The 13,708-nt window shown below is 53.5% G+C and overlaps 6 protein-coding genes across 6 annotated transcripts; 4 read left to right on the top strand and 2 right to left on the bottom strand.

Moving 5' to 3' along the window:
• Positions 1–2,757: 2,757 nt before the first annotated feature.
• J4E86_004038 (uncharacterized protein) lies at positions 2,758–3,674 on the top strand (the record flags this gene model as incomplete). The annotated part of the gene is made up of 3 exons (XM_051444586.1): positions 2,758–2,856; positions 2,917–3,041; positions 3,125–3,674. The coding sequence occupies 3 exons, from the start codon at positions 2,758–2,760 to the stop codon at positions 3,672–3,674; spliced, it is 774 nt and encodes a 257-aa protein (XP_051304211.1).
• Positions 3,675–3,782: 108 nt separating this feature from the next.
• J4E86_004037 (uncharacterized protein) lies at positions 3,783–5,079 on the bottom strand (the record flags this gene model as incomplete). Its single annotated transcript, XM_051444585.1, has 4 exons — positions 3,783–4,316; positions 4,364–4,741; positions 4,842–4,888; positions 5,004–5,079. 4 exons carry the CDS (start codon positions 5,077–5,079, stop codon positions 3,783–3,785), a joined length of 1,035 nt encoding a protein of 344 aa, XP_051304210.1.
• A 950-nt stretch (positions 5,080–6,029) lies between these two features.
• J4E86_004036 (uncharacterized protein) lies at positions 6,030–8,281 on the top strand (the record flags this gene model as incomplete). The annotated part of the gene is made up of 2 exons (XM_051444584.1): positions 6,030–7,986; positions 8,049–8,281. The coding sequence occupies 2 exons, from the start codon at positions 6,030–6,032 to the stop codon at positions 8,279–8,281; spliced, it is 2,190 nt and encodes a 729-aa protein (XP_051304209.1).
• A 1,376-nt stretch (positions 8,282–9,657) lies between these two features.
• Positions 9,658–10,634, top strand: TIF6 (Eukaryotic translation initiation factor 6; the record flags this gene model as incomplete). Its single annotated transcript, XM_051444583.1, has 4 exons — positions 9,658–9,764; positions 9,873–9,959; positions 10,032–10,456; positions 10,513–10,634. The coding sequence occupies 4 exons, from the start codon at positions 9,658–9,660 to the stop codon at positions 10,632–10,634; spliced, it is 741 nt and encodes a 246-aa protein (XP_051304208.1).
• Positions 10,635–11,280: 646 nt separating this feature from the next.
• On the top strand, positions 11,281–12,729 carry J4E86_004034 (uncharacterized protein; the record flags this gene model as incomplete). Its single annotated transcript, XM_051444582.1, has 1 exon — positions 11,281–12,729. The coding sequence occupies one exon, from the start codon at positions 11,281–11,283 to the stop codon at positions 12,727–12,729; it is 1,449 nt and encodes a 482-aa protein (XP_051304207.1).
• A 517-nt stretch (positions 12,730–13,246) lies between these two features.
• Positions 13,247–13,625, bottom strand: J4E86_004033 (uncharacterized protein; the record flags this gene model as incomplete). The annotated part of the gene is made up of 2 exons (XM_051444581.1): positions 13,247–13,335; positions 13,370–13,625. The coding sequence occupies 2 exons, from the start codon at positions 13,623–13,625 to the stop codon at positions 13,247–13,249; spliced, it is 345 nt and encodes a 114-aa protein (XP_051304206.1).
• Positions 13,626–13,708: the final 83 nt, after the last annotated feature.

Raw genomic sequence — 13,708 nt, 5'->3', positions numbered from 1 at the left:
TGCTGTGAGATGCGAATAGCCAAGCATCTAGGATTCTTTGCAGACGATCTGAATCTTGTAGGAACCGTGAACGCCACGCGGCAGAGGGCTTCTTCTACCGAGGATTTGCGATCCAGTACGCGGCGCAATATAGGTTGATGAAGTTCCATCTAATCATGCAGCGCCCTCGTCCAGTGATGCGCCGCCGGTTAAACACCCATATTTGGAAACGGAAGTGTGAAAGCGGCGATGAACAATGAAGATTTCTCGTTGCTCTTTCATTCTGAGTGTCTACGCATTTGCGAATATCTGAACGTCGAGGATCTACCGGATGTCTTGTTTCGCTCGACACTTGCCGGCGTTCTCGGAGAAGAATGAACGAGTCAGTATATCCGGATTATGGTGCTGTAACCCGGTACTTCCATCCCAGTCGGGAGTATCTGGATTTACTGAGTGTGTATCGACGGTCGCCCATTGTTCTTCGTGTGGCTGGGACTTGCGTGGTGTTGGGAAGTTGACGCGTCGCGTGAGCGCAGGCCGCATTTTAGCGTGTTTGGATACCTCCATGCTCCAGCCATCTTATCGAGGCTGCGACCAACACCTTCCACTGTCATAATCGCGAGTGACGCAAGCATGTCGACAATTCCAATCCGTCGGAACAACCTCTGGATTCGATAAGGCAAAGTTCAAAGGCACTTGATTCACACTTCCATCGTTAATATTATACCACCTTGGATGATTTCTTACAGTCGCAATCCAATGGCCATGTCCGACTTCACCTGAGTGCGGCAACACAGCTACGAGCTTATACTCTAACTTTGTACTAGAGTTGACCTGACAATGCGTCAAATCAAGTCTCTCGTCGATGCCAGGAAGTTCAGCCTTGTTGGTGATCTTGCGCATAATTGGTGGCGGAACTTCGCTGCCTGGTTCGCGAGGCGGAGTGTCGTCGTACGCGGGGTTGAACTTGACGAGCATGTACTCTGGTGCCGCGTCAATGCGAAAGCGGCGCGTTAAAAGCTGGTTGGCACCGCAATTGGAACAATTTCTTCGTATACCAGCGCCGCCACTGGGGTGTTCGACCAGCTGGGCGTTGATGGCGTCTGCGACTGTACCAGGGCTTGCGCGGTCAATTGGACAATTGATGAAGCCTATGCTGGGTTGCTTAAAACTAGAGGCTGGGTCGTTAGTCCTCCGTGATATAGGCGTATCGCAAACACTGCAAAAGCGTTCTTCTTCGAACTCAAACTGGAAGAGTGCTTGGTAACCGGGCCTCCAGTCTGGAGCCGAGTTTGGGTCGCAAGCTTGTTGGCATTGATCCAGGAAGTAGGTCATCCATTCTTCGGCGTCGCACTGTGGATCAACTCCTTGTCCATCAGGTGCAAATCGATCGTCTGTTGTAGAATAATTGTATATCAAACGAAGTCTCGCATCGCTTGGGTTAAGAGGCTGCGGTTCTTCTCCGTTCATTTGATGATCTCCCCAGTATTGGCTAATGAGTCCCCTCATATTGCAGGCCATACAGTTTTGTTTCGTTCTACTTACGACCCCTGTGACAGCGTTTCTTGGATTCAGATGACAAGGGTTCTTGACACGAGGATTGGCATCAGTATTTGCGAGAACTTCATTGTGTTGTCGAAACCAACTCAAAGCTCTCGGGAGGTGGAGGAGGCACTGTAACGCCGCCAGTCTGTAGCATTCATTCCCACTTCGATTCAGCCCTCTGCTTCGATCGTGTCGCCTTGTGCGTCGGATGGGAAAGTAGTTCGGTATGCCTGCCAGTATCTGATTCTTTGCAAGCTGCGCCGGCGTATATGAAGGTGGGGGTCGGGGTGGCAGTGACGGACCAATTGCTGCTATTCGCCGTGAACGGAGCTGATAATCTCTGTGTACCATGTTCGTCTCCAACACTGTTATCGCTGGGTCTACTTGACTTGGAAGATAGTTTCAAAAATGAGATGTGGAATGAATACAGAGGCATTGGCAATAAGATGCGTGCCCTTGTATACACTGCAAGAAGAGTTCAAACGGCATTGCGTACGACAAAGAACGTCTCGAAGACAATGAGCATTGTGCTCTGCTCGTGATGTAAAGAACTGTTGCAAAGACGCTAAACCTTGAACGCAAACAAAAAAAGAATCAAGAGGCACGGATTTGTTGGATTTTGTCGTTTAGACAACATTGACACAGAAAAGTGAACAAGTAGGCTATGTCTACGAGCGTTATAGAATGTACTAAGCTTACATTCCCTGTTATAGTCTGGCACATGGACATGGACATGAACTGGATTATCAGACGGCGGCCCGCGCACACTTCCGGGTCAACCACGGAAAAAGGCATCGAGGTTAGACCAACGCAATCGTGACCGGCATCATACCCCTCACATGATTGGAAGAAGTAATCAGAAGCAAGTAGGAAATAGAGAAGTAGGAAATAGAGAAGTAGGAGAATAATGAGAATCACGGCGTCCAGGTGGAACGCTATCTACCAATAACCGCGCGCATCTTGTACAAGTCCGATTTACGAAGTTTAATGTGGGTAGCGGGGTGAGAATTAGAAGGGGAAGGATCAAAACGTTCAAGCTAAGAGCTCTGTGACTCTTTGCTACAAGTGTAGAGCATGAAAGACGCAGCGCTCGAAACGCACATTCGCACACCCAAATAGCGTCTTGGCACCCCCTCCACCCCCCATTGGCCGTTTCCCCATCCATCACCACTGCACGCACATCAGCGCTCCCTGCAGTCACATCTCCACTCACCCATCGATGCAATAACCACCATGGCAACCTCAGAAACCCAAGGCGCAACCTACGAAGCCGAGCACGTTCACTCGGTCTACGAAGAAATTGCATCCCACTTTTCTTCAACTCGCTACAAGGTGTGCGTCCACCCGTCACAAATATTCCAAAACCGCATGCATGACTAACGCGAATGCTAGCCCTGGCCCATAGTCGAGCGTTTCCTGAAAGAACAACATGATGGCGCTATAGGCGCAGATGTCGGATGTGGAAATGGGAAGTATTTGGCTGTCAATAAGAAAGTGTGGATTGTGGGTAGTGATCGGTATGTTCTATTTTATTGTTCACTAGATTGAGTATCCTACGACTAATAATGGCTTTTGTCCGTGAAAGTTGACGTCGATACAGATCTACAAACCTTGTCAAAATTGCGAAACAACATGAACCGCACGATGTAGTCGTAGCAGACAATCTCTCGCTACCACATCCAAATGGGGTTTTTGATTTCGCAATCTCGATAGCGGTCATTCATCATTTGTCTACGCCGGCACGGAGAGTAGAGGCTGTGAAGTGTGTTTTGGATTTACTGCGGCCTTCGTCACCGTCGCACCAAGGTGGAGGTGCTGTAGAGGAGGGTGGCAGAGCACTCATCTACGTCTGGGCACTTGAACAGAAAGACAGTAGAAGAGGCTGGGACGAGGGTCACGAGCAGGATGTCATGGTGCCGTGGGTCCTGAAGCAGAAGAAAGAGAAGGAGAAGGGGCGGAGGAAGAAGAAGGATGAGAGTCAGGCTGACAAGGAAGAGGCGCCGAAGCCGGACGGTGATAAGACGTTCTTGAGATACTATCATTTGTACCGGAAAGGGGAGCTGGAGGGAGATATTGAGCAGGCTGGTGGAGTTGTGTTGGAGTCGGGGTATGAGAAGGATAATTGGTGGGCTATTGCGAGACTCAGATGAGCATCTCGATAGTAATTACTTGTGCTATACTTCATACGTGAGCGTGCAGCACATCTAAGTGTGGTCTACTGCTTGCAGCCTGTTGCGTACCAACTGCGCATGGTGATCTTACGCCTTCGTCAAGTCTACAGGCAGGGCGTGACTGCTCTCAGTCAGCGGAAAGAGCTGATAGTAGAAGCCCAGAGCGCCTGCTACAAGCACAATATAGTAGGCGACGGTCCATCCAACACCCCTGCCCCGATACAGTGGGACGCTCTTCTGCTCATCGTCCTTCTTGTCAACGTCTGGTGGTCCGATGGGACTGCCGGCTTCGACACCGACACGGCCGTAGAACCGCGGAAGGCCCATCCAGTTGCAAAAGGTATGCGCTATCATGCACGTGTAGACATTTCCGGTTCTTATGAAGACAAAGGCTGCGAAGAAACCGAAGAGCGACGTGTATGTGAACTGGAAGAGTGAGCGGAGCACGGCGACGAAGAACGGGACTTCAGAGTGGGTTATGCGGAACTCGTAGAGGTGGTGGAGATGCGCGATGCCGAAGTACAGTGGCGTGAGGAAGACGATCTGCTTGCCGGAGAACTGCGCGAGGACATGGAGGGGGATGATTAAAGAGCGCCACACGACTTCTTCACTAACAGGGCCCTATGCAGGTTAGAATAGGAAGGGGTGGATTGGAGTAGATGACCTACAACTATGTAGTTCCTATATCCGATCCAGCTGCTCAGGGTCTCGTGGACGCCCTTTAGTTTGATCCAGTCTCGCCAGTCACCGTCTACAATGCCATGCTCGAAGATGGGACCCGCGAAGAGGATATTCACTAGAAGCATGGTCCGGATGGTGTCTACAAGTGAAACAGGCCAGATGCCAAGCAAACGGATGATCTCCATGGCCGATGCGTCATGTTGGTATAGCACGACGATGGTGAGGACGGAGCATAGGACGGTGGAAAAGGTCACTGCGCGCACCCGGGCGCGTATCGACGACGGCGCATCGCGCGTAAGAGTCGGAGAGGGTCGCGTGGCGGGCGACAGGTAGAAGGGGATTACGTAGATGAAGACATAGGCGGCCTGCAGGCGTGGGTGTTAGCTATTTCAGCATGTTTGGCGCGTGCGGTGCCATTGGGTGAGAACAATGGCAGTGGTGGTGGGGAGCAAACATGAAACGTACCGACAGAAGCGCCGCAACTCTCGACGAAAGAACAGGCGGTTTGGGAACTGGCACCACGTTAGACCTCATGGCGATGTTTCGATGAGAAAGCGCAGCAGAGTTCGTCCGATGTGGGTCGCGCAGGCGTTTAGGAGGGTTTGAGGTGGAGGAGCGCCAACTTACCGCCCTTGACATGTCGCTGGTACAGCTCTTCGAGCGCACTGAGCTTGTCGCGCCAGCCGTTGAGGGGTGGAGGCATGGCGAGGTGTTGCAAAAAAGCAGCCGCACGTCAAACGCACTACAGGTGAGGCAGGAAAAGAACCATGGGCGTTGTTTATAGCTGCTCGAGATCCCCCCGCGTTGTCGCGCGCATCTTGTTGGCGCAGCGCAGCCTTTCACCATCGATACCCCGCCAAGCCCCATCGGTCACGCTGGATCACGTGCCCCGATCGTCCGTTCCCTCGTCTCGGCTCCTGCGACTCGCGCCATCAGCGCCCACGACGTCTTAGCACGCCCTCCCGCGTTACCCCTGCAGCACGCACAACCAAAGGCCCACTGGCCAGCCTCTCTGCCATTCAACGGCTAGTCCGCCACGCTGCGCGTCGTCACTGGCCCGTCCCAAAATATAATTTCATTTTAAACGTTCAACCGCGACGCGCTTCTCCCGATTGACTAGGAAGGCTGTTCGACGAGGGTTCCCCAGGCGCGTCGCAGTGATCGCACTCCCAGGTGGACCGCGCATCCAGCAGCTCATATCATCTTGTCGACCGGTATAGGCTAGACGAAAGTCATATTGTGCGAATTGGGTCCATCTCTGTACAAGTCATCATAAGTCGCGGGTCGTGCTCCAGACTGGCCGGGGCTGAGCTGTCAATTGGATCGCTCCTGCAGCGCGAACCTGCTTCTGCATACAGCCACGAACCCTCTTTAGGCCGAGCTGCTGCCAGACGCCCGCCGTCCTCTACTCACCACCACTCCTCGTCCTCCCTCCCTCCATTCCTCATACTGTTAATGCCTGCGGGCCGCCATTCTTTTTGATATGTTTTAGCACTTTTGTCACTCTTTGACTATCTTCACATACTGTCTTTACGTCCTATTTTTACTGTCTTTTTACCCACACCCCGTCATTAATGATCGGTTTCGACTTCTCCGCCCGCGTTTACCACCAGTCCACATTTCGGCATCCTCGGCCCACACCACCACCACAGCATGTCCTCACAACAACGCAACAGTCGCGCAGACTCACAAAACGCACTCGAAAAAACTCTCGCACAAGGTCCTCGATTTGACCCACCGCAGTCGCAGTCAACAAACACGTCTCCTATCCGCAAGCCGCTTCACGAACGCTCAAACTCGCAAACTAACCGCGACTCTGGGTCAACCATCCGCATTGTTCAAGATCCCGGACATGACATCTATCAGAAATATCCCGTACCCAGCGAACCCTCGCAAATCCTGCCCCCACCCCGTCATGCGCCGGGTTATGGCTTTGAAAGGCCGGGATCTCGTGTTTCAAATAGCAGCCAGGTCGCCAGTACCATCGCAAAGTTCGAGGCGAGCCGAGCGCGAACACCACAGCCTATCCTGTCACGGAAGAAGGGTTTCAGACATTCGGGCTCCACTAGCATGTCAGAGGAAGATACCCTCGTAGCATCCTCTTTTACGCCATCGTCTTTAAGATTTTCCCAGGGGAGCACTGCCCCATCCTCACCCCCACCGGAATTAGAAGATGAACCAAAAGGCCTCGAGGTACTTGAGGAGGTCGTCTCCTCACAATCTACAAGGCCAACTATCCGGGCTGTTCCTCCCTCTTCTTCTGGAGGAGATTCCGACCGTGCATTAACGCCTAAGGCCTCTGCTGCATCTTTTGCTTCACCTGCTCCTACCACCACACCACGCCCAATTAGTAATGCCGGAAACTCGTCAAGTGTCAGTTTCGGTCGACCGTTACCAGAAGTTCCCCAAGGCCCAGCGGCAACCGAACGTCAAGCTAGGGGGCCTGCTCTCACTTGTGACACTGACTATCGACAACCTGTATTGCATCCTCAACAAAGTACAGAGTCGTTCACGTTTTCTGATATTTCCTACACCAGCATCGAACCAACACATACACTAGCTTCGTCGCAGCCATCGCCATCTCTTCATGAAGCCAGCACAGCATCCTTTGCGAGCGGTATCCGAATTAATTACCCCGTCGTACGCGCGCCGTCCGGCACTAGCTCGCGAGCCGAATCCCAGGACGCGCCCAACATCGCATCCCGGATGCACGACCCGTCGCTGGTACATCACTGGAGCTCCCAGCTGTCAACAATCGCCTCCGTTTCCGAACGCGATTCGCGATCCCTCGCACGAAACTCCCGGTCGCTCGGCGCCAGATCACATTCACAAGAAAGCTATGCGGGCAACGGTCGAACAGCGATTCCACGCCGGAGGGGACAGACAATTGGGAGCGCACAGTCGTCGTCGGACAATGTATCGTCGGAAGGTCATACCGAGTTCTCTGCAGTGCCAGTGCCCCGGCCGCTCTTCTCTCCTACGACAAGATCTTCATCCGATGACAACAGTGAACACATGGACACGATCTCGCCGCTGCCTACATCGATCCCTCTGCGCATGAAGAACTCGGGGTACTTGCGCAACAGAGCCAATAGTACCGATGCAGTATCGATGAGCGACGAGCGACCTGGATCTTCTCAGTCGCATATGTCGAGATTCATTGCAGACAACATTCCAGCTTGGGCAAGGGTTTACTACCAAAAGGGAGAACGCATCTCGGTTGGAGCCCCGGAATCCGAGTCTTCTGAGAGCGTACGGCTGGGAACCGCCCACAGCGGACGATCGCGCACCCCTTCAGAGAGCAACTTCCCACTCAGCATTTACCGACCACGGAACCGACCGAGGAACAATTCAAGGAACCGCGCTTCACACGCCGATACTGTCTCGCTAGCAGACGACGTTCACTCGATTGACGGAGCAGTATACGCAGTCGGACCTCACATGTACCCGCTCAGCGGTTACTCAACACCGCACCTCCGGACAGATCGGAGAGGACAATTGTACAGCGCTTGGAACGCACCATCACTGGACGATGACGTTCATGCCACACTCTTCGGGCGCCAAAACAGACAGATCCTGCTCTTCTGTATAGGATTTCTGTTCCCACCTGGTAAGTCTTGACCCACGAGATACCACCGTATGAATGAAGACATGTACTAATCAGAAACACAGCTTGGATAATTGCCGCATTCCTTCCTCTACCCCTCGACCCGAACGCTGTTGGTACCCCAACTGCCAGCCAGGCCGACTTGGAACAGCAATTCGCCCAAGCGATGGGGCCCGCCGACGACAAGTCCTTCCAGAAAGCAACCTGGTGGCGCAACCTCAACCGTGTCATGTCCGGAGTTGGCACGCTTCTGATCGGTGTCATCGTCGCGCTGGCCATTCTCGCATCGCGCATGTAATGAGTGACACCCACTTTACAGTCCAGCGAACCTCTCCGACCGTCCTCTCCAGGCCGAATCTCACAATTTACAACCGACATTTGCACGCGATGCATTTGCATAACGAACCATTTACGATCATAATCATGCCATCACGCAAGTGTTAATGTTTTTCTGGCTCCGGCACACGGCATGAACGCTCTCCTCGATATCTACTTCGATCTCGTTTTGGGTCTACTGTCTAGGCGCAGCCGCTATTGTACATTTTCCACTTTTCGATTCTCCACGCGTATCGTGTACGGCATGCTGCAGTTTAGCGGGCGTTCTCTTTTTGCTGCTTGTTCTAGTGTGACCGAAAGCGTATTACCCATTTGCTTTGCCCAGTTTGGCGCCATCAGCCACTTTACAATACCATTATCTTCATGTTCCATACCTGTCGCTTGTCACCTGTCAGTTCGTCTTGGAAGTTTGATGTGAGGCAAGGGTGCCTGTCGCGGTGGCTGGGGATCTGAAGCATAGCGGCCAACCGTGCGCTGCTCCTGGATAATCTCGCTATGGTTCGAGCTTGACGAACTATATGATCTTGTAATTATAGTCATGCGTGCTACGTCAACTGTACGATGAGACGTCAATATAACGATTACCTTCTCTATGCTATCGCGTCTTCCATTGATCACCGCAAGGTTGAACCTGAAGAAGTTGGGCGCATCACTGCGATCAGCCGGAAGACTACGGGAGTATACTGACATGTGTCATGTGGAGCTTCGCACCGTGCACTTGAGCAAAGCCGGTGCTCTGATCAGGTATCGACCACACCGATGGACTTGGGTCGCCTTTGAGTAATCCTCCGAAAGTCTATCGCAAGGTTTCGTGGTCGTTGCTAAGCAATGCGACCGGTTGCCATGAGGCTGCAAGTCGGGCGAGGCTACAGAATGGGCGAGTGCACAGCCATATGTCGCAGAGTGAAGGGATGTGGCTTGCTTCACGATGATGGACGTGCGATCCCAGCGACACGTCGAAAGTGCGCACGGTGACTGGTATGAGTCGCATCACGTTGAGATGAACGTCGCATCTCATCTCGTCTGACGAAGCCGCCAAGTGATGACTCTTCGCTTCCACAGTCACAGCCGTTCCAGCGCCAACATCCAGATGCAGTGGCGAAGGGACGCGGTGGGCCCTTCCAGTATGCAGGGTTCGGTTCACTCAAGATGAGTCGAAGGCGCTAGGCCCAATCCAGTAGCGGGGCTTATGATGTCGCTCTTTACAAAATAGTCCCGCCTTCACAGTTTCTGCAGACTTCACTCACGAGCTCACTATCCGCGTACTAAAGACCCTTCTTTCTCTTCTCCACTCCCCACAAAACCTCACACACATACTCGACTTTCAACTCAATCATCATGGCTGTCCGCGCCCAGTTCGAAAACTCAAACGAAGTCGGTGTCTTCGCTACCCTCACCAACGCGTACGCGATCGTCGCAGTCGGCGCGAGCGAGAACTTTTATAGGTGCGCATAGCTCTATAGCTCTTCGCGGGTTGTTACAGTATGGCGACATGCTATGCGATCGTGGCCAGCAAACCCTGCGAGAACTTAGTACTGACGGTGGCGCAACAGTGTTTTCGAAGCCGAACTCCAAGATGTCATTCCCATCTGCCACGCCACCATTGCCGGAACCAGGATCATCGGTAGACTGACCGCTGGGTACGTTCAAGGTCTTGCGATAGCTTGCGCTATGCGACACACGCCCTAAGACAGAACCTAACAAGTCCACAGTAACAAGAAAGGCCTCCTCGTCCCCACCACAACCACAGACCAAGAACTCCAGCATCTCCGAAATTCCATACCCGACGAAGTCAAGATCCAGAGGATAGAAGAGCGACTATCAGCGCTCGGCAACGTAATATGTTGCAACGATCACGTCGCTCTCGTACACCCAGATATAGAACGCGAAACAGAGGAGATCATAGCCGATGTGCTGGGCGTGGAGGTGTTCAGGCAAACCATCGCGGACAATGTGCTCACAGGAAGCTACATGGCTCTGAGCAATCAGGGTGGTATCGTACACCCAAAGACAAGCATTCAGGATCAAGACGAGCTGTCGAGTTTGCTCCAAGTGCCGCTTGTAGCTGGTAGTGTGAACCGCGGTAGCGCTGTCGTTGGTGCGGGTATGGTTGTCAATGACTGGATGGCTGTCACTGGTACGTACAAAACTTGCAAAACGTCAAGATGGGCATGGTCTAACTTCATTATTCAGGTCTTGATACCACAGCGACCGAGCTCTCCGTCGTGGAGTCTGTCTTCAGGCTCGGCGAGGGCAACGGCCCTTCCAACATCAACACTACACACAAGGACGCTATGGTCGAGTCCTTCTACTAGATCATGGCTACTGGCTAGGATGCCGTATTATACTCCACTCGCCATTAAGTCTAGTGCGCTGCTGAAAGAATCACGATTTGGTCCCGGGTCAAGAAGTGCCACGAGGCACTCGCCCTGTAAAGGGTCGGGATATTGGATATGATGTTATCACGGAAGAGCACAGGCTCAAAAAATATCGTTACGTTGGTACCAGATTATCTGAGTAGCTGGAGTTCCTCATGATAGGGTACTGTGTGCGACCGCACGTAGATTCAATGCAGATATGCTAGGGAAAAATATCAAGAGTAGCGCTACGTTCTGTCCATTGAAGGGGCCTCATTCTGCTCAGATAATGAAGATCTGACATCATGCGGCTAACCTAGTGTTCTGTGTCACTGGTGTTGGTACTTATGCAGGTACCTTCACCCGCAACCCTTGGTAGGGCTGGAGGCGGTGGATACTTTCTGCCGACGCTAAGACATCATCGTCCACGAAAGTCGCTTTGCGCCAACGCTCTTTCACCAGCCCACGTGGGTGCACAACACTCACAGAAACCTACCCTCCACCGCTCAGGTGCATCCAAACCTCGTCGTTCTTTGCACCGCCGCCACTTTCCACCAGGAAACCTCCACTCGCCCTGCGAATCCAACCCCACCCCGACCACATCATGTCCAACTCCAACTCAACAGCGCTCACGAAGCGTAGCGCGTCGAATGCGCTCATGCCACCGCCTCCCGCACCGAAACGCATAAAACGTCCCTCCGTAGTCCTAGACGAGGACACGTACGTTTCCGCCGTTTCGCACATCATTCGCCGCGACTTCTTCCCAGGGCTAGCGGAAGCCGACGCACAACGAGAGTACCTGAACGCGGTGGAGAGCAAAGATCGATCATGGATAAGAGAGGCTGGCAAGAAGCTCACACAGGTCATGACGCCGGTGCCGAGCGGGCAAAGAAAGACGGCAGCGAGAACGCGGTTCGACAGGGCAGGCGGCGCTGGCGACAAGACCCCAAGCGTATGGGGCGCGGACACGCCTGTCACAGTCGCTGGAACGGAGATTGAAGACGACGAAGAAGGCCTAGGCAAACTGGATAATGTCGACCTGAACATGAGCCTAGGCGCATTCCAAGCAAAGTACACGAGCGAAGACCAGGAGAGTTTCAGTCAGATCATCGACAAGCAGAACAAGGCGCGGTTCGACAAGAACGTCTGGCTCCGCGAAGGAAACATGTATGCAAGCAAACAGCGCATAGCACAGCAGAAAGTCCTCGAAGCCCGCGCCGCCGCATCCGAAGGCAAGGAAATCGTCCTCAGCACAAAACCAAGCCAGAACCTCGACGAGCGACCCGCAGCGCCCACCGGCCACCGCCACACCGCCCTAAACAGCTTCATGTTCGGCCCAGACAGCGTAGAACAATGGGCACCAACGCGGGCCCAAGAAGCTGAAAACTCGTCCCTCGCGCCCCCAAAGAAAGTCCTCTACAACAACACGCGCCTCCCCGCCCCCGAAGCTGAGCCCCCTCGCCCGTCCAGCCCCACTCTCTCCGCCGTGCGTGACGCTGTCGCAGGACGCCCGCGTCTTAATCCCAGCGAGGGAGGATACACAGGCAGCGAAACACCCCGCGTAAACGGCTACGCCTTCGTCGACGCACGACCGCCTTCCCCCTCCTCAGACGACGACGACGCGCCAACCGACCTCCTAGAACGCTACGGTCTAGACAGCAGCAGCACAGCCACACCCTTCACCATCAACGACTCCTCCTCGCGCGAGAAGATGCATCACAGAATGGTCGACAAAATCGGCGCGAAACGATCGAATCCACACACTCAGGCGAAGCCAACGGGATTGGGCTTGGGCATCTTTACGAGCGAGACGCCGAGGTTTTTGAGTGCGCCGACGCCTAAGAGGGGCGGGTCGGCTACTGCTGCTGCTGGGGGCATGACGCCAGGGAGGAAGGCGAAGGGCGATTTGACGCCGGCTGCTCAGAGACTGTTTGAGAGGATGGGTGGGGCGACGCCGAGGGGTGGGGGAACCGCTGGATTTGGTGGCGAGGGGAGAGGATCGGGTTTGGGAAAGGAATGGACGCCTACGCCTAGGGTGAAGAGGAGGGCGTAGAGGGGAGGAACGGATTTGTGCGAAGTGCTCGTGCAGATACCGTGAGCGGGATGTAGTGTAGTGTTAGTGATACCCAATTTTTACGTCGAAGTACTTTCAAATGAAACATAACTATCTTCAAGTTAACATCATTACATCCCTCTACAGTTCAAGTCACACTCAAAGACGACGGGAGCATGCATGTAACCAGTTAAATAAACCATTCTACCTAAACAACGCACCCACACGCAAGATCCTGCGCAAACCGCCCAGGGTATCCAATTGGAAAAGATGCTACAAACAAGGAGGGGGCTATGCAAAAGAGAAGAACACATGTATAACAAGATAGTACAACGCCAATGCAGCTAAAAAAACATGCAAATGCCCGTTTATCCAAGAAAAAAAAACAAGAGGTTCCCCGCTTTATGCAACCCTTTTCCCTGTACATATCGACAGAAAGGAGAAGGAGAAGAAGGTAAGGAAAGATGAGACTAGTAGCGAAGGGCATGTGGGATCGTAATGTACAATTAGTGGTGGGTCATTCAGCCGCCTCTCCTCCGCTGTTCTCCGGGACCTTGGTAGCTTCGGAATTGCGTGCCGGGGGCGTGATAGCTTCTGTACTGCCGTCTAGGTCTTGATTGTGAATCTGAAGACCGTTCACCGTTACTCTGAGAGTGCGCTTCGCGTTGCTCGTATTGCATCGGTGGGGGGTGGGGATGCGTTGGAGAGTAGGCTTGCTGCTGCTGCTGCTGTTGTTGTTGGTGCTGAGGAGGAGGAGGCCCCTGTTGTTGCGGTGGTCCAGATTGGCCGATGAAGGGCAGAGGCGGTGGTCCGCTATGTGGGGGTGGTGCCATGTTTGCGGGGAGTATGGGTTGGCCGCCGTACTGGTGGATCTTAAGCGGTTGGTATGGGGCCATGGAGGAGGGTGGTGGGGGTGGTGCTTGGAAGGATCCTGGAGGTGGTATGTAACCGCCTTGGTAGGACGGAGCACTACCGTATG

This window comes from Alternaria arbusti, assembly GCF_024043155.1.
Source record: "Alternaria arbusti strain BMP 1465 chromosome Unknown scaffold_4, whole genome shotgun sequence".
NCBI classification, from domain to species: Eukaryota; Fungi; Ascomycota; class Dothideomycetes; order Pleosporales; family Pleosporaceae; genus Alternaria; species Alternaria arbusti.
The sequence above is the reverse complement of the archived record's forward strand: the minus strand, read 5'-3'. Positions and strand labels throughout refer to the sequence as shown.